Source organism: Oculina patagonica, chromosome 7 (assembly GCF_052425735.1).
Source record: "Oculina patagonica isolate OP01 chromosome 7, crgOcupat, whole genome shotgun sequence".
NCBI classification, from domain to species: Eukaryota; Metazoa; Cnidaria; class Anthozoa; order Scleractinia; family Oculinidae; genus Oculina; species Oculina patagonica.
Window position 1 is genome coordinate 27,992,707 of NC_135764.1, and position 23,672 is coordinate 28,016,378.

At 40.1% G+C, this 23,672-nt stretch overlaps 1 protein-coding gene and 1 pseudogene across 3 annotated transcripts in view; both read right to left on the reverse strand.

Moving 5' to 3' along the window:
- Positions 1-23,672, reverse strand: part of LOC144660589 (pancreatic secretory granule membrane major glycoprotein GP2-like) — an 82,067-nt gene that overhangs the window by 54,771 nt on the left and 3,624 nt on the right. For both annotated transcript variants that reach the window (XM_078521251.1, XM_078521250.1), the window contains exons 4-6: positions 11,924-12,067; positions 9,620-9,754; positions 8,439-8,840 (exon numbers count right to left, since the gene is read on the reverse strand). In XM_078521251.1, the coding sequence (XP_078377377.1) occupies positions 8,439-8,840; positions 9,620-9,754; positions 11,924-12,067 (681 nt within the window). The remainder of the gene's footprint in view (positions 1-8,438; positions 8,841-9,619; positions 9,755-11,923; positions 12,068-23,672) is intronic.
- The window catches only part of LOC144660583 (uncharacterized), a 98,495-nt pseudogene that overhangs the window by 15,691 nt on the left and 59,132 nt on the right, over positions 1-23,672 (reverse strand). Inside the window, exons 8-10 of the transcript XR_013572116.1 lie at positions 7,419-7,544; positions 1,219-1,344; positions 258-383 (exon numbers count right to left, since the gene is read on the reverse strand). The product of XR_013572116.1 is annotated as an uncharacterized LOC144660583 (transcript). The remainder of the gene's footprint in view (positions 1-257; positions 384-1,218; positions 1,345-7,418; positions 7,545-23,672) is intronic.

Consider the following 23,672-nt stretch of genomic DNA (forward strand, 5'->3'; position numbering starts at 1 on the left):
AAAGATATAATTTGGATAACAAATCTCTTATTACATGTTTTAGTATGTGGTATCGCTGTACATTTTTACTCGTCATTTTGACTGTTCCTTAAACTGCAAGACTCGTAAAAATATATAGCGATACTACACTCTAAAACATCCAATAAGAGCAGTTTCAAATTCAAACCGCTAGGAAAGGTTTCGTAGAGCGCTATATTTCATAGCAAAGGGTTCTGTTAGGACAATTAGATGACAAAATAATGGATTTCATTGATTACCTTGACATGTCTTGTTATCTAATGATAAGCTCCGTCCCGGGTCTGGACATTCACATTTGTAGCCTCCTGCAGTATTAACACACTTGTGACTGCAGCCGCCATTAGCCACAGCACACTCGTCAGTATCTGAAAGATTGCATTCACGGCTCTTTTTTTACAGTTCAGTCGACAAATGATATAATTACGTGATGTTATATACATGTTAATTACAGACAATAATCAGAACCAAGAAGTTCAGATGTGATACAAATTAAAAACGTTAAGAAAAAAGAATTTTGGAAAGAATGTTGCCCGATCATACAGCGACAAAACTGTGTCGGCGAATTTTTAGTTGTTGTTTTTTCTCTTTAAAAAGTTATGGCTGTTTAAACACAGGGGACGGTTGTTTCTTAAACTCTCAAAGTTTAACTGCACGTCAAAAACAAACCAGACAAGATATTAATATTCTCCGACAAAGTTTTTTAGAGAAAGGTGTAGAGAAGACATAGCGATGTAAATCGCCTTTTTCCGTTCTAATCCGTCCGAACACGAACCCGATTTGTGAGTCTCGGTATTTTTGGAGATCACACGATTTATTTGGACAACATGAATTATTCAACTTTAAGCGTAAATATTTCCGTTGTCTACGATAACGACAGGTTAGATTCTCTTAGGGATTTTTACAGGATGAGGTCGTTAGCCTCAAGCCCAGCCCCCACATCTGGAGGGCCGTGGGACTGACTTTAGTCTGGACCCTACTCCTTGACCTTTTTCGGCTTGGGAGGCCCTACCAGTGGTGTAAACACCCCCGCCGGCATAGCTCTTGGAGTCATTTTTAGAGATTTTAGATCCCTTTTAGAGATTTCCCTTTTCAGTAAATTCTCCTTTTTAGAGATTGCCCCTTTAGTAAATTACCCATTCTTATAGAATAGGACAATGAGAAGAAAAAAGTTGGTTTCGTAGAAAGCATGTCAGGACTTACCTTGGCATGTCCTTTTATCCAATGCTAAGCTCAGTCCCGGGTCTGGACATTCACATTTGTAGCCTCCTGCAGTATTTACGCATCTGTGACTGCAGCCTCCATTTGACACTGCACACTCGTCAGTATCTGAAAGATGCATTCTCTTTTTGAGTTATTTTTTTCAAAAATAGTTCTTAGTTGGCGCGATGGACGGTGTAGTCAGTGAAGTATGTTTGTTTGTCACACCAATCTGGTTTCAGGTACTATCAGAACCAATCAAATTGAAGTTTATAAAGGGGAAGCAATCTGACACAGTTGTAGTGAGCGATTTCGCCTTCGACGATTTTAGATTTGATGGAGGCGGAATTGGTGAGTTGTGAATTAACCCTGGATTAAAAACATGTTTTTCGTAACGCTCGCCTGCTTACAACGCACGCGCCGTGAGCAAAAGGCCCAACAGAAAATTGTTATTCGTCTTATTCGAGCGTTCAAAGCAAACCAGACAAGTAATCAAAAAGAATTCTTATAGCAAGGTGTGGAGAAGACATAGCGATGTTGATCGCTTTTTCCCGTTCAAATGCGTCCGAAAACGAACCCGATTTGTGAGTCTCGGTATTTTTGGAGATCAAACGATCTATTTGGACAACATGAATATTTAAACTTTAAGAGCGAATTTTTTTGTAGACCGCGTGAAAACAAAAATATGCGGTACAAACTTCCAAAGTCATCTACCTTCATTTTTGGCTCAGAGATACCTTATGGTAAGTCGATAAACGTGGTGTATTTTTTTCGTTTAAATCTATTTTAATTTTCGAGAAAATATTCAGACACTGTAACGAGTGCCCGGCGACATAAAATGGCCGAAACAAGAGCGACGAACATGGTCACAAGAACTTAGCTCATCAAAAGCGTAAATTGAAGATGACCTTTCTCAAGTTTGTATATTTGTACAGGAGGCATTGACGAATGTTATGAGTCTAAAATAAGGATAATCAACTGAACTATGAAATCCAGGTAGGCGTTTAAAAATCACCATTTTCTCATTGTTTACAGATTTCATTTTGGAGACGTTTTTCACGAAGTACTTTTCCTATGCGGTATAACTCGGATTCGCCTGAAACTTTGGCTTAGATAAGTAGAAATGATGTACTTTTTAATTATATAAAAATTTGCTCTGAGCTTTTGATTTTATCCAAGAAATAGACCGTCCTACTTCGAAGAAATCGCTCGACAGTGACTTATGTAAACAAAGCAAATAATCGAATTACGCAGTACACTTTCTCTTAATATAGCCAAAATTCGAACACAATCTTATCATTTAGCTACACACGAGTTTATTTATTAATATTTTACTCTTACCTTGCAAAAGCAGTGGTAAAACATTGTTTTTCCCCATTCTTGACATTCTTTTGTCGGCAAATTGCACGGGCAAGCGGCTATGTTGCTTATGATACAATCAGTCGCTATTAGCAAAGGCCCTCGTAAACATGGTATTTCTTGACAATTTTAACCACATTTCAGGTTCCATGCAGCCATTCGTGCAAGGGACTTGATAACACGATGAACAGATTCACTTAACGACGTTTTAAGCCTCAAATGAGATGTTGTGGAATTCAAAGAACGGTTACATGTCATTGCTCGTGAACCCTCGTATTTGTCACGCAATGAGTCACGAACTCCCGGGGGGGGGAAGGTGGGTACTGTACAGGGGGCTCCCTACAAAGTCTGCATTTTTCAACTGCCATTTAGATACAGTCGACTCCCGATAACTCGAATTCACGTTTTTTAAAAAAGTTTTCTCATGCTCTCTTGTTCGTCCACATGTGCAACCTCTCACTCAGTCATAAAAAAAAACGCTTTTTGAACTCCATTTTCCCTTTTATTTATTCAATACAAAATAATCAAGATGTACAGACTTGAAAAAGCACTACATCTAGCACCAACGGTACGGTAATTTGTACAGGCTTTTTATTCCTGTTAAAATTATTATACTATTATACGGAACCCCATCTGGGCGTGGTAAAAGCTTTTTGATTTGACCCCGGAGCCGGATACCATTTCTATGTCTTATCAATGATCTGAAGACTGCCAACAAATCACGAGAGTATGTTTTACTTTAAGTGCAGCTCAAAACGGAACCTTTTTGGTTAAACTGACAGGCAGCCTGCCACGTCCTGAACACCCTATATGTGTGACCAAAATCCGTAACTTAACCATAATATGGGAGTTCACCCTTCCCGCTTCCAATACACAAAGGAGTCTGTCATAAACGTTTTTACTTTTATTCATTTTACTTTGGGGGGTGATAAACTTATCAGTACGAGATCACTAGGAACGTCCCGCACACTTTTAACGGGATCGCGATAATGTTCGACTGCATTCACATAGGCCTGCATAGCAGGCGTCGGAAAGGGGGGGGGGGGGGGAGGGGGAGCTGGGAAGAGGGAGAGAAAGAGGGAAAAAACGTAGGGGGTTCTTAAGGCAGGCGTTCCCTCTTCCCCGTCTTTTTCCCTCCCCTTTTTACGCCTGCCGCGCAGGCTAGCATTCACTCGAATGCGGTGCTTCTGTTTCAGCATATTATTACGTCAGGAAAACGTTACATAATCGACATTTGTTATCAGACGGCGCTAAGCTCGATTTTATATATATCCGTCACCACCGTTGCCAGAATTTATCAGACTAAAACAGAGAAAAAGAACAAATCACACTGTGTTAGGTTTCTCCTTTTTAAACTTAATCATATCGCATTTTATATAACCACAATATTAAACGGACTGAGAACTGACTTACAATAAACCCCTTCTGGCTCGAATTCGATGACGATAACGCTCATTCATGAACATAGCGCACTCGAGGCGTCACAGTTTCTATCCTTCGAAGCTTCACTTATTGGGTAATTTACGATTCCGATTATAATTACATAGTTTCTGGAGGAAGAAAGTGGCATTTAAATTTTGAAAGAGTTTGGTCTTGAATATAATATTCATGAAAAATTGGAATTCCGGACAATCGGAAATCTGGATAATCGAGGTTCGACTATACTTTCTATAGAAAATTAACAAAAATCGCAAAGACTTACCAGACCCAGCAGGGACAAATATGCCCGTACGTCGAAGGATCGTTCTCAAAAGTGCTTTGTTGATCCCCGGTGGGGACTCGCATATGAAAGTGACGGGGGTGTAAATTTTTGATATTTGGTCATACTTTGGGTCTTCCGCGAAACAATAGCACTATTTTTAGCCAAAATGGTCTCGTTCAGGGTTATACACGCAGAAATATACAAATAGCAATTCTATTTTTAGTTTTTTGGAGGCGTCTAGGGGTCAAGAAAAGCTAGAGCCACACCCAGATTGTTCTCTTTTAGGGGTTCTTTTCAAAATTTCTGACGAGCATCCCCGTTCGTTTCGTTTCGTGTTGATTCCGCGGTCAGACTTGCGTGATTTCCCTTCCTTGGCATGCCTCGATAATTCTGCGGGAACGCGGCACCGTTGCGAACCTCTTCTCCATCCATTGCCCAGAGAGGACCGATGAGCTAGGCAGATAGTAATGTCCGAAATATTCAAAGGTACATTGAAGATTGATACCGCGCTAAAATGATATGAACGCAGAGGGAGTATAACAGAACTTCTTTCCGCAGCTCGACTTCGCTTATCTTGGGAGCAGTATCCCCCGACTAATCTTTGAAAAGAGTAATTGATTTCCATTCTATACTCTGTAAAATTCTCTACTCATTAAAAGCACGAATCAACAAAATAAATCATCAGTTCTTGTTTGCTTTGGAAATATTGTTAGAGCTACACCTAATCTAGTTTATTTTTCCTTTCTGATTTGTAAATAGAATCTCTGATATTTAAAAATGCTATTTCCACTTTGTTAAAACAAAAAATATGTGACCCCTTTCTTTAATCCGTGCCAAACCTTGACGTTAAAACCCCTCCCCAAAATAAAACCAAAAAATAAAATAATAAAAGTTACTTCGAAAAAACAAAACAACCAAAAATACAGCTGCAGTACTCCGTAAAAAATGCAACAACAACGGCAACAGTTACTCAGCGACCTTCCCCGTTTCAGGTTTAATAATTTTTTTCTATAGTATCTTTATGTGTTTTTTTAACGTGAAAACGTACTTTCATCTACATATACCGTGACTTTTTTAAAAGGGTTTTTAGACTTTTTATTACCCCGTTTATGTGCCATTACGTTTATATTAAGCCCCACCAAAACCACTTACGAAGTTGTATAAATCCAGGGATTATAACCGAAAGTTTACGGTATTTCTCAAAGTACATAGCCCACCAAATTTAATTCAATGGGTAACCTCCCCTCAAGTGACATATCATTGCGTGACAGATATTTTCGCTCTAGTTGATCTTCTGCAAAAACAACGGCCAAAACGCGGTTTTTAAACTGTGAAGCAAGCTTCTTCTATGAATTGGCCGTTTTCTCTAAATGTGGTTGGAACTGTGAAGACCGGAATGCGGTGTTTTTTTTTTTCAAGGACCTTCTGGCAAAGTTATTGCTGATTTGAAATTCTCGAGAATTCTGAATACTGTGATTTGGTAAACACCGTTCGAGTGCTGGTAACGTATTTGAAACAAAAGTAGGATACAAATCAATCTTCAACAAATTGTTACGCCAGGTAAGCTAAATATTGAGTTTTGGATCAAATAGGGTGTTTACTAATAAGATTTTGTTGGAATTTTGGCTTTGAGAAGGGAAAGCGTAATTCGAGCCTTATTCGATTATTTGCGGTTGTTGACAAGTCGGTGTTGTGATTTCGTCCAAATTAAAAGGGGAAGTTCTTCGTAGCAATTAAAAGCCCTAGGCTGATTTTTATACCATTAAAAAGAACATCATTTCCGCTTATTAAAACCCAAGTCTTAAGTGATTCTGAGTTATACCGCATAGGAAAAGAGTTCTTTGAAAAAATGCTCCAAAATGAGATTTTAAAGCAACCAAATTTTTGTAATTTTTAAACAGGCTCTAAATATTCAAATCGATCTTTGTAATACTGTTCTTAGACTCAAATCATTTGTAAATGCCTCCTTAACAAATACACAAAATCGAGAGAAGTCTGCTTTATTTTGCGCTTGTGAGCAGCATCACTCTTATGCTCTTAATCGTGGTATGAAATTCGACCATTTCATGGCAGTCGGCGGGCGTGACAGTTTTAATTTTTTTTCTGCCAAACAAAGATAGCTCTTAAAGAAAAAATCATAACACGTTGATCGACTCACCATAAGGTATCTCTGAAAAAAAATTGAGGGTAGGCTTGTTTAAAATTTTGTACCACCTCTCACTCGGTCACGGGAAAAATTCGCTCTTAAGCGTTTATATCTCCGTTATCTACAATTCCTAAGCTTTCAGAAAATATTACTTTGCTGAGATGCAGCTCCAACGCATGATGGTCATTTGGGGTATGCTGATACTACTGTGTATATCTTTTGAGTCTTTCACTCATGCAGGGACAAATTCTGCAAGGTCGTTCCAAAGTGTTTTTCTATCAGTGTTCAGTGGTTTTAAAACTTATATTTTCCAAAAACTGACTTTTTCATCAACATCGTCATATTTTAAATTTCATCCGTTTTACAAACGCAGAAGACTTTAAATTAAAGTTTAAGTCTTACAACAATTTCATAAATACCTTTACTATATTAAAAAGTTAAATTTGACCAAATTTGTATCGGCATACAATTTTTTTTATCGCCAGTTCATTTCGAGAATTTATGAAACGTTGTCACGTACTCCCTGAAACTCGGAATTTTGACTACCACCAAATATGCAACGTTTGCTTCACGTATGGAGCCATTTAAAAGTAGCGGTACGTTTCCTTTTCATTTTAAGCCCTAAAGTGGAATAATCAATAAGACCTGGAACTTTGTATTAAAATTCCGTGTTCAGAATAAACGTGATTTCGTACCGCGATGCGCTATTTCTTCTGCACGATTATAGCAATAGTCTCTAGGAGGAAAGGAAATTCGAAAGGGAATTGGTAATCACATGCTTTTACGACAGGTTAGATTCTTTTAGAGATTGCCCCTTCGAGATATTCTTCCCTTTAGTTAATTCCCCCCTTTTAGTAAATTCTCTCTTTAGAGATTTCCCTTTTCAGTAAATTCTCCTTTTTAGAGATTGCCCCTTTAGTGAATTACTCATTCTTATAAAAAATAGGACAATGAGAAGAAAAAAGTTGGTGTCGTAGAAAGCATGTCAGGACTTACCTTGGCATGTCCTTTTATCCAATGCTAAGCTCAGTCCCGGGTCTGGACATTCACATTTGTAGCCTCCTGCAGTATTTACGCATCTGTGACTGCAGCCTCCATTTGACACTGCACACTCGTCAATATCTGAATCTAAAAGAATAATTTTTTTGGTGATTCTCTATGCAATACAGCACCTTCAAATGTGCTTATACTACGGCGTAAGGGGCTTTTTTTGGAGGGGGGGGGGGTATAACTGGGGAGTGTATATCCGAAGGAAATTATAAGCGGCAGTAAAAGCTGTTTGGAGATGGCCGACAATAAACTACATTACGACCCTGATAAGGGATAAAGTCAACTCCCACTGTAACGGACAACTTCAGGACCACGATTTGGTGTCCGTTATAGAGAAAGTCCGTAGAAGCGGGAATTATTTTCAGCAATTCTTTTTCGCCGGGACTTAAACTCTTGTCCGTAATAACTGGGTGTCCGTAATAACGAGGTGTCCGCAATGGGGGAGTTGACTATATACGGTAAAAACATGAAATACAGTGGTCAAACGATTTGATCTGCACTCTACTTTGAAAACCTATTGATTGCCTATTTCAATTTATCAAGAGTGCAATGTTCTGTGAGGACATTAATAAGTTAATATGGAAAAGTTCTCTGAGGAAGGGCTCATATCCGGTAGAGGATGGGGCTATTTACATCAGAGATGTGTAGTAGTATGAAAAAGTATTGCCCAATACTTATCAGTTTTGAACCCATCAAATAGGGACAGAAAAGGTAAGAAAAAATGAAAAAGTTACATCTTAGCACATTGCTATAAACGTAGCATCCTCAGATTAAAAGTTGGTGAAGCAGGAAGTTTTCAACAAATGTGAACAGAAAGTTTTAAAAACGATTTTCTGTCAATTCAATAGTCAACATAGCATGGAAAACATAAAATGTTGTGACTTACAATCGGCTTCACAAGTGAACGGGTGATAGAAATAACATGGAACATAGCATGGAAAACATAACATGCATATTCTGACTTACAATCGGTTTCACAAATGTACGGTCGATTGTGCAGATAACATGACAGATCGTTCCACTTCCATTCATATGATTGAGGATATATTTCTCCACACCCCTCTCCCCCAAGGTTGTTAGGTTCTCCAGGATACCAGTTCGTGTAGTTTGGACGTGATCCGTCAACCCACAGCCAACTCCAATAGTCTTGAGGATCCCTGTACAAACCAATCCATGCTGAGAACCAATTGTTAGAAGTAACATTTGCCCCGATAGCTTGTTGTTCAGCTCGTGAATTTATCGACACAAGTTTGGATCCGAGAGCTTCACAGGCGGATTTTGCTGCAGTCCAGTTCATCCAGTTCACGTTATTGGAAAATAACTTGTAACAGGAACCTTGAAAGTGAATCCAGTTGTTTCGACATATGTCTAAAGCAAACAAGTGTCAGCAATGTTAGAGCAGTTTTTAGAGAAAAATTAAGAAGTCGCTATTGTAACATCTACCGTTAGGAATATTACTCTTAGTAACTAGCTGTGAGTGAACTTTGGTATCAAGAAATGTTCTTTTGTTGTGTTTCAACTTTTCCCATTAAGCACTAGACAATAGTCCTTTTGTTCTTGGTTGCGCTAAGTGACTTTGGCCGAAGGTAACCGGAAAAGCTCGTGACAAATCGGAGCATTGTCGGTATGACAATTTCGCTGCACTGGGGGAGTAGGTACCGTCAAATTTGTACTCTTCGGGTAAAGGTTCCCCGCCTGAAACTGACCAACGCCATAAACGTGAAATTAAACCTCGCATAAATCATGCATACTTATGAAGTTGCGAACCAACGTTTCGAACATGAGACTTAAGTTAAACTTTTTATTCATACTTATGAAGACACGAACCGACGCTTTGAACATGAATTCTCGCTTTACTTGTTGTTTATACTTGTGAAGACACGAACTTACGGTCTGAACACGAAGCCTTGAACTCAAACTCTTGTGGCCCTTAAATATAATAAAACGATTGAGATGCAAAAATGGTGAACCAGAAAGGGTACCCTGGAAATAAGCCAAAGGTAACTTTAATAAACCTTTGTATGCAGTATCCCTCAATAGAACACCGCAACGATTACAGGCGGATTCAGCGGCTGGCATGATAAAGCAAGTCCGTTAAGTAATGAGAGCTAACATTCACTAATCACTGATTTGCGTAAGATACTTACGTGTACAGCCACTCTGTGTGCGATTGTAAAAGCCTGGTTTACACCTACTGCAGTCGCGTCCACCAACACCAGGCGCACACCAGCACTGTCCTCCATACTCCTCACATATATTGATAGATCCCTGACAACCACAAGCTATGATGGGAAAAAGTTACTTCATATTGACAGATATAACAACAAATTTCTTTCCCAGTAGAATATAAAGTAAAAATCCGCGAGTAAGAACCTGCATTTTCCCAAGTTAGCTTAAACAGGTTCTTACAGAAATGGTAATTAACACTTTTCAGCCGTTTCCTTTAATTTATATTTTTGTGATTTTATCAATATATTTTATGATTTTCAACATGTGCATTTGCATTGCAACTGGAGTGGTAAGGCTCCTAGGTGTCTCCAAAGGGGATCCAGAATGTTGATTTATGTTATTTCCCTTCCAAAATTTAAGGCTAAAGAGCTTCTTCTAAAGGTGTCTAACTGGCAATTTTTAGCCTAACAGGTTCTTAAAAATTAGGTTCTTAATAGCAGTAGCTTGTTGTTCAGCTCGTGAATTTATCGACACAAGTTTGGATCCGAGCGCTTCACAGGCGGATTTTGCTGCATTCCAGTTCATGTTGTTGGAAAAAGAACTTGTAACAGGAACCTTGCTAGTGAATCCAGTTGTCTGGTCATATGCCTAAAGCTAACAAATGTCAGCAATGTTAGAGTATTTTTAAGTTTAGTGGGTAGCCCAGCTTCACTCACATGGTCGGTTTGTCGGTCCAGCATCTATAAACTTTTCATTGCAATTCCGCTGACCAGCAGATATATTTGTAGAAAGAGTGTTGCAAGGCGGCCATAAAAAGGCGGCTTTTTTTAATTTAAAGCAGTTTACAAGAAAAAAAAAAGAAGCAAAGAAGCAAAGTATGGCCGACAATTACGTGTAGAAAGTAATCGACAGCCAAAAGAGTGGACATTGAGAGCCATTTATCGATCGATGGCTTTCGTGTCTATCTGTACAGCTAGCATCGTACATGAAGGAGCATTCAAAAATTAATTCGGGTTTTACACAAGCTTCATCGACGATGGATCTATCTAGAAACCAGAGCGATGGCTTAAAGCGAGTGCGTCGCTGCTTGTCCGCAAGAAAATAAAAAGCTTTTCAGATGTAAAAGCACAAGTACCTGAATCAGTCTATATGTTCTCATATATTTATTTACAACGTTATTTAATACATGTAAATGCTTTTATTCCGCCATGCATACCTACGGAGCGATATAATAAACAAACCATACGGGGTAAAAAGAAAAAAGAAAAAAAAAAGAACCTGCCCCTCTGGAATTTGAACTCACAACATCTCGCGCCACATCTATATACCTTCCCGACTGAGCTAATCCGACATGCTCAATCATGCGAGACGAATACATCTTATATCAATGTTATAAACATTGTGGTTATATTACCGCCGATAATCAGCAATTGTCACGCATGTTTCCTTATTTATGCTTTTTAATTGCATCAAAGAAAAGTTTGAATCACCTGCTGCTCATATATTTTCAAGGTATGAAAACTAAACGTAAAACTTGGTGAAAATGAAAAAATTCAGTCCTGGCTTGAAGAGCTCTTTGATTGAGAGAAAAATTAAGAAGTAGATATTTTGTTAAATCTACGGTTAGGATTATCACGTAATTAGCTGTGAGTGAACTTTAACAGTTTGCTAGTGTTTGAGGCCATTACAAAAACTTTCACTGTGGGATATTAAAAATACTTGCGTTTTATTAAAAAGAAGGCAAATCTTGCTTGATCGCCACGATTTTAATGATTTTACATTATTTTAGGATTCTTCAGTCAGGCTTTAAAAATTCTAAGAAACCGCTTGTTTTCCTTTTCAAAAAAGCGTTTGAAAATGGGACCTGTCAGACCAATAAATGCCCGCGGACCACCTTTAATGTAATATTGTGTACGATAAAAATGACATTTTCTTTGTTAAACGATTGAGATGCAAAAATGGTGAACCAGAAAGGGAGCGATAGAAGTCATACACAGGTCACTTTAATAAACTTGTGTATGCAGTCCCCCTTAAAAAAATCACCGCTACGAATGCAGGCGGATTCAGCTGGCATGATAAAGCAAGTTCACTTAAGTAAAACCTTGCTTCGCCCAGGCCATTTAATGTGACTTATTAAAAATGTAAATGTTCGGTTTGTTTTTCGTGTGTTTGTTTGAATAGTTCATAATCTGTTTTTAAGAAGAACAAGACGATCTTCGCCTCCGTCCGATAAGTGATGAGAGCTAACATTCACTAATCACTGATTTGCGTAAGATACTTACGTGTACAGCCACTCTGTGTGAGATTGTAAAAGCCTGGTTTACACCTACTGCAGTCGCGTCCACCAACACCAGGCTTACATGAGCACTGGCCTCCATACTCCTCACATATTGAACTGTTAGATCCCACGGGATGACAACCACAAACTATGATGGGAACAAAGTTACTTCATATTGACTTGTATAACAAGTACACAAAACAGATTTCTTTCCCAGATAATAAAATTACAGTAGGAGCTCCCCGATTATTTACTTCGCCCTTTTCGTTAATCCGAAGTTACTGGCCGATAACAGAAAAAATAGAGCACTTGAGCCCGCCATCCAATGTAAACCATTTCTTGATCAGCGGTAAAATTCAAAAAAACATTCAACCTCGATGAGTTCTATTCCGCGATATGGTCATGTGATACTGGTCAGCGGATACCTTGTTTTGACAGCTGTCAATTGACCATGACATGGATGTCCAATATCAAAGACGTAAGCTGACGTTAAACATAACCTTAAACCTATTTCTGGAGTATGGCCGCCATGTTGGGACGACGTCGTCGCTAGGCGCACGCGCCCGCGAACCATGCCGCTAGCCATGATGGCCATGAAAAACCAAAAGCATGGGTCTGTTAATTTTCTATGGGTATGGGGCTCTGCTCTGCGGCCCTTCGGGGCGCTGGGAGCTCCGCTAAAAACCCGCGAGTAAGAACCTCATTTTCCCAAGTTAGCCTAAACAGGTATATACCTAATGGTAATTGTGGAATGTTGATAGCTGTGTAACCGCTCCTCCAGTAGTTTTCCAATAGTTCAGTCGGGATGAAACAGGTTGTCAGTTGCTTGAATTAAACAGAGTTGCGTTCTCGAGTTTTGGCTGGTTTATTGGCTCTAGAATATTACATTGGCGACGAGGTACGGACAGAACCATGGCATTGATCGGGAAAATCGAGGAATACAATGAGAACGACAGCTGGATAGAGTACACCGAACGGCTCGAGCAGTATTTCGCAGCGAATGAGATTACGGACAACAACAAGAAACGGGCGGTTCTGCTCAGTGTATGTGGAGCGAAAACTTACAAACTCATCAGGAATTTGGTTAATCCAAGGAAGCCTACCGACAAGTCATTCGTAGAGCTGGTTAATCTGGTAAAGAATCATTTGAATCCTAGACCATCGTCCATCGTGTATCGCTTCAAGTTTAACAGCCGCTTTCGTCAGCAGGGAGAAACAGTACAACAGTATGTCGCCGAACTGAGGAATTTATCGGAGCACTGCGACTTTGGCGACCAACTGGAGAAAATGCTTCGTGATCGACTGGTTTGCGGATTGAATGACGAACGCATACAGCGGAGATTGCTTGCTGAAAGTCAACTAGAGTTCAAGAAGGCGATGGAATTAGCCACCGCGATGGAAACTGCCGACAGGAATTCACGTGATCTGAAGAATGGAAATCCGAGTGAGATCGAGAAACCCGAAGAATCGCAAGTTAACCGCGTGACCCAAGACCCACCGAAACAGCCACCAAGGGATCCGAAAAAATCGACCAAAGAATGTTATCGTTGTGGAGGAAGATTCCACGATCCCGAGAAGTGCTGGTTTAAAGACGAAGAGTGCTATAAATGCCGTAAGAAGGGTCACAAGGCAAGCCAATGTATCGGTAAGCGTAAACCGTGGTTTCCAAAGAGCGGCAAATCTGGAAATACACATCACTTGGAGACAACAGACGAGTTGAGTGAGGAAGAATGCGAAGAATACACGATGTTTCACATGACCACCAAGGAGAGGGAACCGTATCGAGTCGAGCTACAGCTAAACGGAGTTCGGACGAGCATGGACGTGGACACTGGCGCCGCTGCTACCATCATCAACGAAGAAACTTACAAGAGAATCACTGAAGGGAATCTGGTGAAGAACCGACAGCAATTGGAAACTGCTAAAGTGAAGCTCCGAACGTACACAGGTGAATTAGTCAAGGTCATAGGAACTTTGAATGTTATTGTGAAGTATGAGAAACAAGAAGAGGAACTGCAAACGCTCGTAGTGGAAGGCTCTGGGCCTAATTTACTAGGAAGGGACTGGTTGAGTGTTCTGACACTCAACTGGAAGGAGTTGTTCAAAATGCAAGTTGTCAAAAACAACCAAGAATCTTCACTTGAAAAATTGGTTGACAAGTACTCAGAAGTGTTTAAAGAAGGACTTGGGACCTTTAAGGGCCCAAAGGCAAAAATTCATGTGGAATCAGAGGCACAACCAAAATTCTTGAAGGCAAGACCAGTGCCGTATGCTATGACAGGGAAGATTGAAGCTGAACTCAAGAGGCTGCAAGATGAAGGAACGATTGAATCAGTTCAGTTCTCGGAATGGGCGGCTCCCATTGTACCTATCCTGAAACCAGACGACTCAATTCGCATCTGCGAAGACTACAAAACAACTGTCAATCAAGTGTCAAAGCTAGACAGTTATCCTATCCCCAAGGTTGAAGACCTCCTGGCGACGCTAGGAGGAGGTGAAAAATTCACGAAATTGGACATGAGCCAAGCCTACCAGCAACTACTTCTGGATGATGAATCTAAACAGTACACCACCATTAACACACACAAGGGATTGTTCCAGTACAACCGCCTACCCTATGGGATATCGTCAGCACCAGGAATATTTCAGCGGAACATGGAGAATCTACTGCAGAACATTCCTTATGTAATTGTCCGGGTGGATGATATCCTAGTGTCCGGAGCTTGCGATGAAGATCACTTAAACAACCTGGAAGAAAACGACTAGCAAGTGCTGGCTTACGACTTCGAAGAAACAAGTGTGTGTTCATGGAACCTCAAGTAACTTACCTGGGTCACAAGGTCAGCAAAGAAGGTATTCAACCACTGGATGACAAGGTCGAAGCAATCACCAATGCACCAGCACCCAAGAATGTGTCGGAACTCAAATCATACCTAGGCATGATCAACTACTACCAGAAATTCCTGCCTAACCTGTCGAGCGTGTTGGCTCCATTGCATGAGTTACTACGTAAAGAGACCCGCTGGCATTGGGGTAAAGAGCAGATGCAGGCTTTCCAGAAGTCTAAGGATTTCCTGAAGTCCTCTAGACTCCTTGTCCATTATGATGGTCAGAAGAAGTTAACCTTGGCATGCGATGCATCACAATATGGCTTGGGAGCTGTTCTCTCGCATCGGATGGATGATGGCTCGGAACATCCAATCGCATATGCTTCCAGGACACTGTCCAATGCTGAAAGAAATTATTCCAATCTTGAGAGAGAAGCACTTTCCCTGGTATTTGGTGTGAAGAAATTTCACCAGTACATTTACGGCAGACATTTTAGCCTAGTGACTGATCACAAACCATTGGAATCATTGTTTAATGAGAAGAAGGCCACACCTCCTATGGCAGCAGCTAGAATTCAGCGTTGGGCCTTGACTCTAGCTGCATACAACTACTCTATTGAGTACAAACCAGGACCAGACCATGCTAATGCTGACGCCCTCAGCCGACTACCCTTGCCGGTTAGTCCTCCAACTACGCCTTTGCCTGCAGAAACTGTGTTTGCAATGGAACTTCTCAATTCGACACCAGTGAGTGTGAATGATATCAGAACCGGAACCAGATGTGATCCAATACTGTCACAAGTAATCAAGTTCGTTCAGCATGGTTGGCCTAATCACAACTCAGTTGAAGCATTGAAGCCCTACTTCACTAGGAAAGATGAATTAAGTGTTCAAGATGGATGTTTGCTGTGGGGCAATCGAGTAGTGGTCCCCCCTAAAGAAAGAGCAAGAGTGGTAGAAGAGTTACACGAGACACACCCTGGAATTTGCCGTATGAGGGCGTTGGCGAGAAGTTATGTGTGGTGGCCAAAGATGGATGCAGAGTTAGAGCAGAAGGTTCGCCAGTGCAGTCCCTGCCAGGAAAACAGGAAGTCACCACCGGAAGCCCCTTTACATCCCTGGGAATGGCCTCAAAAACCCTGGGTTCGACTCCACTTAGACTATGCAGGTCCGTTCCTTGGAAAAATGTTCCTCATTTTGATGGATGCCCACTCCAAGTGGATGGAGGCGTTTCCAATGAATACGTCAACTTCAAGTGCTACCATTGAGAAGTTGAGAATCGCTTTCGCGACACACGGCCTACCGGAAATTGTCGTCACAGACAATGGCAGCAACTTCGTCAGCAAAGAGTTTGAAGATTTCCTCAAACAGAACGGTATCCGTCGCATCAGAACAGCACCCTATCACCCGGCGTCTAACGGACTGGCTGAGAGAGCGGTGCAAACATTTAAGGAGGAAATGAAGAAGATGAGTGGAGGAAGTGTGGAGACACGAGTTACAGAATTTCTAGCTCGTTACAGAATCACCCCACAGACTTCAACAGGAGTGTCCCCGGCAGAATTACTTCTAGGAAGGAAACCCAGATCAAGATTAGACCTAGTCTACCCTGAAATCGGAAGGAAAGTGCGACAAAGCCAGGCTTCTCAGAAACAGGCACATGACTGGCACGCTAAGGAACGCTCCATGCAGGAAGGAGAAGCAGTCTACGCAAGCAACTTTCGAAGAGGACCAAGATGGCTACCTGGAATTTTGAAAGAGTCAATGGGTCCAACCTCTTTCGCAGTCCAGCTAGAAGATGGACGACTCTTAAGAAGACACCAGGACCACCTCATACAGCGATCCTGCATGCCCCAAGCGTCCGCTGATAATCAAGAGGTTCCAGCAGACCCCATTGCAGCTGGCATTGCTGAATTGCAGCCTGAATTGCAGCTGGAAGAAACCCCAATACAGCCAGCTGCTCCTGTGCATTCACCTACCAAAGGTGTTCCAGAGAAGCGTTATCCCACGAGGAACAGACACGCCCCTCGATATTTGACTGATTTTGTAGCAAAGTGACTTTTTAGATTGCTAGGACAGAGAAACTTAAGAACTACGGGCTAGCAGTTTGTTGTTGTTTTTTTTGTATTAGTTCATGACTAAGTGGGGGAGTGTGGAATGTTGATAGCTGTGTAACCGCTCCTCCAGTAGTTTTCCAGTAGTTCAGTCGGGATGAAACAGGTTGTCAGTTGCTTGAATTAAACAGAGTTGCGTTCTCGAGTTTTGGCTGGTTTATTGGCTCTAGAATATTACAGTAATAAGCACAAATTTAGGGTATTTTGGTTCTTAATAGTAGGTTCTTATTTCTGAAGAAAAATTTATATTGTTGTTAATACTATAATTAAAGATAGAAACTCCGCTCTGCATGTATTTGCATCGAGCACTTCTACGATCGTGTGAAACCTTTTACATTTTTCTTTGTTTATTGTTGTTAATAGAGTTTTAAGAATGCCGGTCGCTTAGAATCCAACATTTTGTGGCAAGAGGATGGAACTTCGATTTCTTTCATACTTTTATGTTAGATAGGCTAGGGTATAACTTAAATCACTGTATAGTTCTTTCGATTGAATATCCTTTTATTTTAAAGAAAAATGCAAATAACAAAAATCCGTTAAAATCGTCATTTGAGGCGCTAAATTATTCATGATTTTTTCACGAGTTTGAGAGCCTCGCGTGCAAAAACAAATCACTCTACCGTCTTTTAAACACTCAAACCATAGTTAGCAATCTCTAAACATCTACTGAAATGATTTTGGGAAATATTACGTTGTTCTTTGTAGACAAAATAATTTTATTTCGAAGGCATACAATTCACTGCCGTAAAAGTACTTGGTAAATAAAATTAATTTTCACCATGTGCGAAACCTTCAAATCGTTTAAGCTTCTGGTGGTTGAATGTTAGAAGAATGGTGTATAAATCCCTGTAAAAATTTCTCCGGGCAAATGATTAAAAGCGACGTGAGATCTTTTCGAATTCGGTTAAATATGCAAATATTTGACCTTCCGCGGTCAACTTTGAAGTTACGGGTCAGAAATAATTTTTGTTCCGTGTTCCAAGTCCTAACCCATTTAAGACCAAATTAAGCATATGAAAAAAAATATGTCATTTTCTAACCTTTATCTGCTGTAAAAGGTAGGTTCGAAGGCCATTTTAGCATGATTACGGCTCTTATCATTCGTCGCATCTGAGCTTCGTTTTCCTTCCGCGGTCAACTTTGAAGTTACGGGTCAGACATAAATGACATGAATATTTCAATCCGTGCACAAGTCTTAACCCATTTTGGGTCAAAATAATCACACACAAAAACATTATGAAATATTCTAACCTTAATCTGCTGTAAAAAGCAGGTCCGAAGGCCTTTTAAGCACGATTCCGGCTCTAAGCATCCGTAGTAATTTGAGCTTCGTTTATGTAAGTATGTCATATTTAGTGGTCGAAATCCAATCTGTGATCAACTTTCGGCGCTTCTTGTCACCACTGCATCTTCTTCGACGGCATACGCCGATTGTTATTATTGCCTCGTTAATAGTACACAAAAAAATAACATCTGATCGCTAAACGGCATGATGTCGGCGCTTACAGTAGCTTACAGTCCCATCTTGCAATGGGCCGTCTGTTCGTCACGCAATACTGTGTCATGGACATTTTTTTAGGGGGTGGTAGGCGGGTGTGGGAAAGGTTGAATATGCGGAAATGCTTGATTTAATACTTTATGACAAGTACGTACTCGAGCCAGCAACAACAACAACAACAACAACAACAACAAGTACAGTGATATCTTTTGGCAGACAAGATAAAGCACACGTACTGTCAGTTGATAAGCGTTATGTACAGTGTAATGCAATGCAACTGTTCGCGAATTCGGTTGCTCGCGCGGGGTTGGTTGTAATACCGGGAGTGGAAGGAGGATATAAATCTTTACTAAACAAGTAGAGTTTTTAAGTAGTTATTCCCTTTTTTACTGTAAAACCGACAACGAAGAGAAAACCGGGCTCGCGTCTATGTTTTTTGGGGGGTGAGGGGGGTGGGGGCCGGGGGGTTCTTGGTTGGTTGGTTAGCAAAGTTTTATTTTTTTTTTTTACAAAGATACCTAACCAAATATTGCATGTCCTGTATAAATGGTTAATGATAGAAGTAACGATAAGTTTTGATTTTTTTTTTCGTGATCGAGTGGCAACTTAATAAAAACATTGCATCGCAATTTCTTTTCGCCCTACGGTAAATCTGGGTGACCTGTGGCTTCGGGTGGTCATTCGTCAACCTGTAACAAAGTACTTTCTTGGGGTGCCGTTTTGAACATACTGTCGAATTCATGATGTCTAAATTCAACAATAACTAATTTGAAGTTTAAACGAAATTAAAACATGTTAAAAAAACTCAGTGCTAAAACTCTTTGCTAAAAAGGATCAGCAAATTGCTATGGCAATTCGGCGTGTGAAAAAGTCGCCAAATTTAATTTAGTGGCTTCCTAAGTAAACAAAACCTTGGTCGTGCTAGTTATTGGCACCGTCTGTTTGCTTAAAGGCTGCGCGTGAACAATTTTTTCAAAGTTCAGTTTATTTCACTGGAAATGGAAGGTTGTTGTTCTTTTAAGGCCCTTGTTCGTGGAGTTTGCGGTTTTGATTCTAAAGATCGAAAGCGTCACACTGAAATCGCTCCTCTACTGTCGTGTGAGAAGGACATCAGCAGTCACAAGTCCCAGTATTAATTTAGTTAACTCTAACATGACTCTTTCCCGTGAAAAACCAAACTTCATAAGTTTATAAGGCAGCTCTTGAAAACTTCGTTATACAGTCTTAATATAGTAAAGAAGTAAATGGTTTGAACCCAGTATCAGGTCGTAAAGTGTGATCGTCCGGGTGAGAGTTGCTCTGAAAACTCTAACCTGCGATCAGGCTTTCTCCGCCGCGAGAAAAATAACTCCTGATCGCAGGTTATGAAAACTCCGGGATAGGGAATATTTCTTGAGGTTCTCGATCCATAAGTAGGGTATCATTTTGGCAATGTGTTCCGGGTGTGATCCTTAGATATGGTACCTAAATTCTATCAGCTAAAATAAACGCCGAGCTAAACGAAAAAAAGGTATCTTAAAACTGAACTTTTTGTTCAAGTATTAGTAAAGCGATTTTATAAAGATTTGTGTTTTGCCGTGTGCGCATAGGCGTACGGGCACCTTCGGACCTGGGGGGGCGGAGGCCTTATTGCCCGAAAAAAAAAATGGTATGGGTTGAAAGCCGAATAAAGGAATATAAAATGGACAACAAAACGTGCATTGAAATAGTTGTGTACAAGCTTCGCCTGCTTGCTAAAAGTAACGATAGTTCTTTAATTAATTTCGTGGGGTTGCCAGAAAGTGTTAATGCACTGAATTCTCTTTCTTCAAAAATATATTTTTTTATTAACTCTAGTTCAGAAAAAGTTGCAGTATTTTTTGGGAGCTAATTTACATTGTTTTTCCCCCACTTGAAATTTATACAAAAGCGTGTGAAACATTCACGGGGAAATGGGTTAGAAGGTTTTGAGCTAGCCCTGGGAACTTACCATTTGAGTGAAAAGCATTAGCTTCATCACATTTGGAACCGTATCGCAGCTTTGTTTCAGGGTCATATTAGACTGGATCCAACGCGTGCAAACGCTCAAGCTACGGAAAAGCTGATTGCAACTGAATCAAACTGAGGGGCCATGCAGAATTTGCGAGAAAACTCGAACATGATTATAGCAACTTGCAAGAGAAAACGAAAGCAGATGAATGGGAAATTTGGACTTTTGAACCACAAAGTTCGGTATATTTCCAATACTATTGCTTTTTCTGTTGATGTAATTCGTTTTGAACGTAATGTTGTGATTTGTCGGTTTATTTTCTATTTTTCTAGGCTTGTTGCCCGAATTCTGAGCATTTTGCCCGAAAAATTTCGGCACTGGGGGGGCTGCAGCCCCCCTCGCCCCCCCGCCTCGTACGCCTATGCGTGTGCGGTTAGCCGTTATTTGTGTCGGCAAGGAACGCTTTTCCTCCCCTTGAATAGATTGTTATTTTTCGGTTTTGGGCCTTAACGAAGTTTTCAAGAGCTGCCTTGAAAACACCAAACAAATAGCTAGCTTCTGAAGTTTGGTTTTTCACGGGAAAGAGTCATGTTAGAGTTAACTAAATTAATACTGGGACTTGTGACTGCTGATGTCCTTCTCACACGACAGTAGAGGAGCGATTTCAGTGTGACGCTTTCGATCTTTAGAATCAAAACCGCAAACTCCACGAACAAGGGCCTTAAAAGAACAACAACCTTCCATTTCCAGTGAAATAAACTGAATTTTGAAAAAATTGTTCACGCGCAGCCTTTAAGCAAACAGACGGTGCCAATAACTAGCACGACCAAGGTTTTGTTTTCTTAGGAAGCCACTAAATTAAATTTGGCGATTTTTTTCACACGCCGAATTGCCATAGCAATTTGCTGATCCTTTTTAGCAAAGAGTTTTAGCACTGAGTTTTTTTTAACATGTTTTAATTTCGTTTAAACTTCAAATTAGTTATTGTTGAATTTAGACATCATGAATTCGACAGTATGTTCAAAACGGCACCCCAAGAAAGTACTTTGTTACAGGTTGACGAATGACCACCCGAAGCCACAGGTCACCCAGATTTACCGGAGGGCGAAAAAAGATTGCGATGCAATGTTTTTATTAAGTTGCCACTCGATCACGAAAAAAAAAAATCAAAACTTATCGTTACTTCTATCATTAACCATTTATACAGGACATGCGATATTTGGTTAGGTATCTTTGTAAAAAAAAAAAAATAAAACTTTGCTAACCAACCAACCAAGAACCCCCCGGCCCCCACCCCCTCACCCCCCCCCCCCCCCAAAAAAAAAAAAAAATAAATAAAACATAGACGCGAGTTTTTCTCTTCGTTTTCGGTTCTACAGTAAAAAAGGGAATAACTACTTAAAAACTCTACTTGTTTAGTAAAGATTTATATCCTCCTTCCACCCCCGGTATTACAACCAACCCCGCGCGAGCAACCGAATTCGCGAACAGTTGCATTGCATTACACTGTACATAACGCTTATCAACTGACAGTACGTGTGCTTTATCTTGTCTGCCAAAAGATATCACTGTACTTGTTGTTGTTGTTGTTGTTGTTGTTGCTGGCTCGAGTACGTACTTGTCATAAAGTATTAAATCAAGCATTTCCGCATATTCAACCTTTCCCACACCCGCCTACCACCCCCTAAAAAAATGTCCATGACACAGTATTGCGTGACGAACAGACGGCCCATTGCAAGATGGGACTGTAAGCTATTGTAAGCGCCGACATCATGCCGTTTAGCGATCAGATGTTATTTTTTTGTGTACTATTAACGAGGCAATAATAACAATCGGCGTATGCCGTCGAAGAAGATGCAGTGGTGACGAGAAGCGCCGAAAGTTGATCACAGATTGGATTTCGACCACTAAATATGACATACTTACACAAACGAAGCTCAAATTACTACGGATGCTTAGAGCCGGAATCGTGCTTAAAAGGCCTTCGGACCTGCTTTTTAACATGAGATTAAGGTTAGAATATTTCATAATGTTTTTGTGTGTGATTATTTTGACCCAAAATGGGTTAAGACTTGTGCACGGGTTGAAATATTCATGTCATTCATGTCTGACCCGTAACTTCAAAGTTGACCGCGGAAGGAAAACGAAGCTCAGATGCGACGAATGATAAGAGCCGTAATCATGCTAAAATGGTCTTCGAACCTACCTTTTACAGCAGATAAAGGTTAGAAAATGACATATTTTTTTCATATGCTTAATTTGGTCTTAAATGGGTTAGGACTTGGAACACGGAACAAAAATTATTTCTGACCCGTAACTTCAAAGTTGACCGCGGAAGGTCAAATATTTGCATATTTAACCGAATTCGAAAAGATCTCACGTCGCTTTTAATCATTTGCCCGGAGAAATTTTTACAGGGATTTATACACCATTCTTCTAACATTCAACCACCAGAAGCTTAAACGATTTGAAGGTTTCGCACATGGTGAAAATTAATTTTATTTACCAAGTACTTTTACGGCAGTGAATTGTATGCCTTCGAAATAAAATTATTTTGTCTACAAAGAACAACGCAATATTTCCCAAAATCATTTCAGTAGATGTTTAGAGATTGCTAACTATGGTTTGAGTGTTTAAAAGACGGTAGAGTGATTTGTTTTTGCACGCGAGGCTCTCAAACTCGTGAAAAAATCATGAATAATTTAGCGCCTCAAATGACGATTTTAACGGATTTTTGTTATTGGCATTTTTCTTTAAAATAAAAGGATATTCAATCGAAAGAACTATACAGTGATTTAAGTTATACCCTAGCCTATCTAACATAAAAGTATGAAAGAAATCGAAGTTCCATCCTCTTGCCGCGAAATTGAGAAATTGTCTGATTCTTAGAGACCGGCATTCTTAAGTGGTATTCAGCATTTTCCTTTAATTTATATTTTTACGATTGTATCAATAATATTTTATGATTATCAACATTGACATTTGCATTGCAGCTGGAGTGATAAGGCTCCTAGGTGTCTCCAAATCAAGAATGTTGATTTATCTTATTTCCCTTACAGGAGTTTAATCGAGTTTAGAAAAAAAGAACCTATTTCCAAACTTTTAAGCTAAAGAGGTTCTTATAAAGGTGTCTAACTGGCAAATTTTAGCCTAACAGGCTCTTACTTACTGTATTTTTTTGTAATGACGGAATCCGACAGGACTTTCAGTATTAATTGGACAAAAACATGTACCAAAATTCTTTACATTTTATTGCAAACTTCTGTGCTACTGTTTCGAACATGTTATCGAAAGAAATCATTTCTGACAACAGGAAACATCGAAAACAAATTTTGAAGTTCCAATGA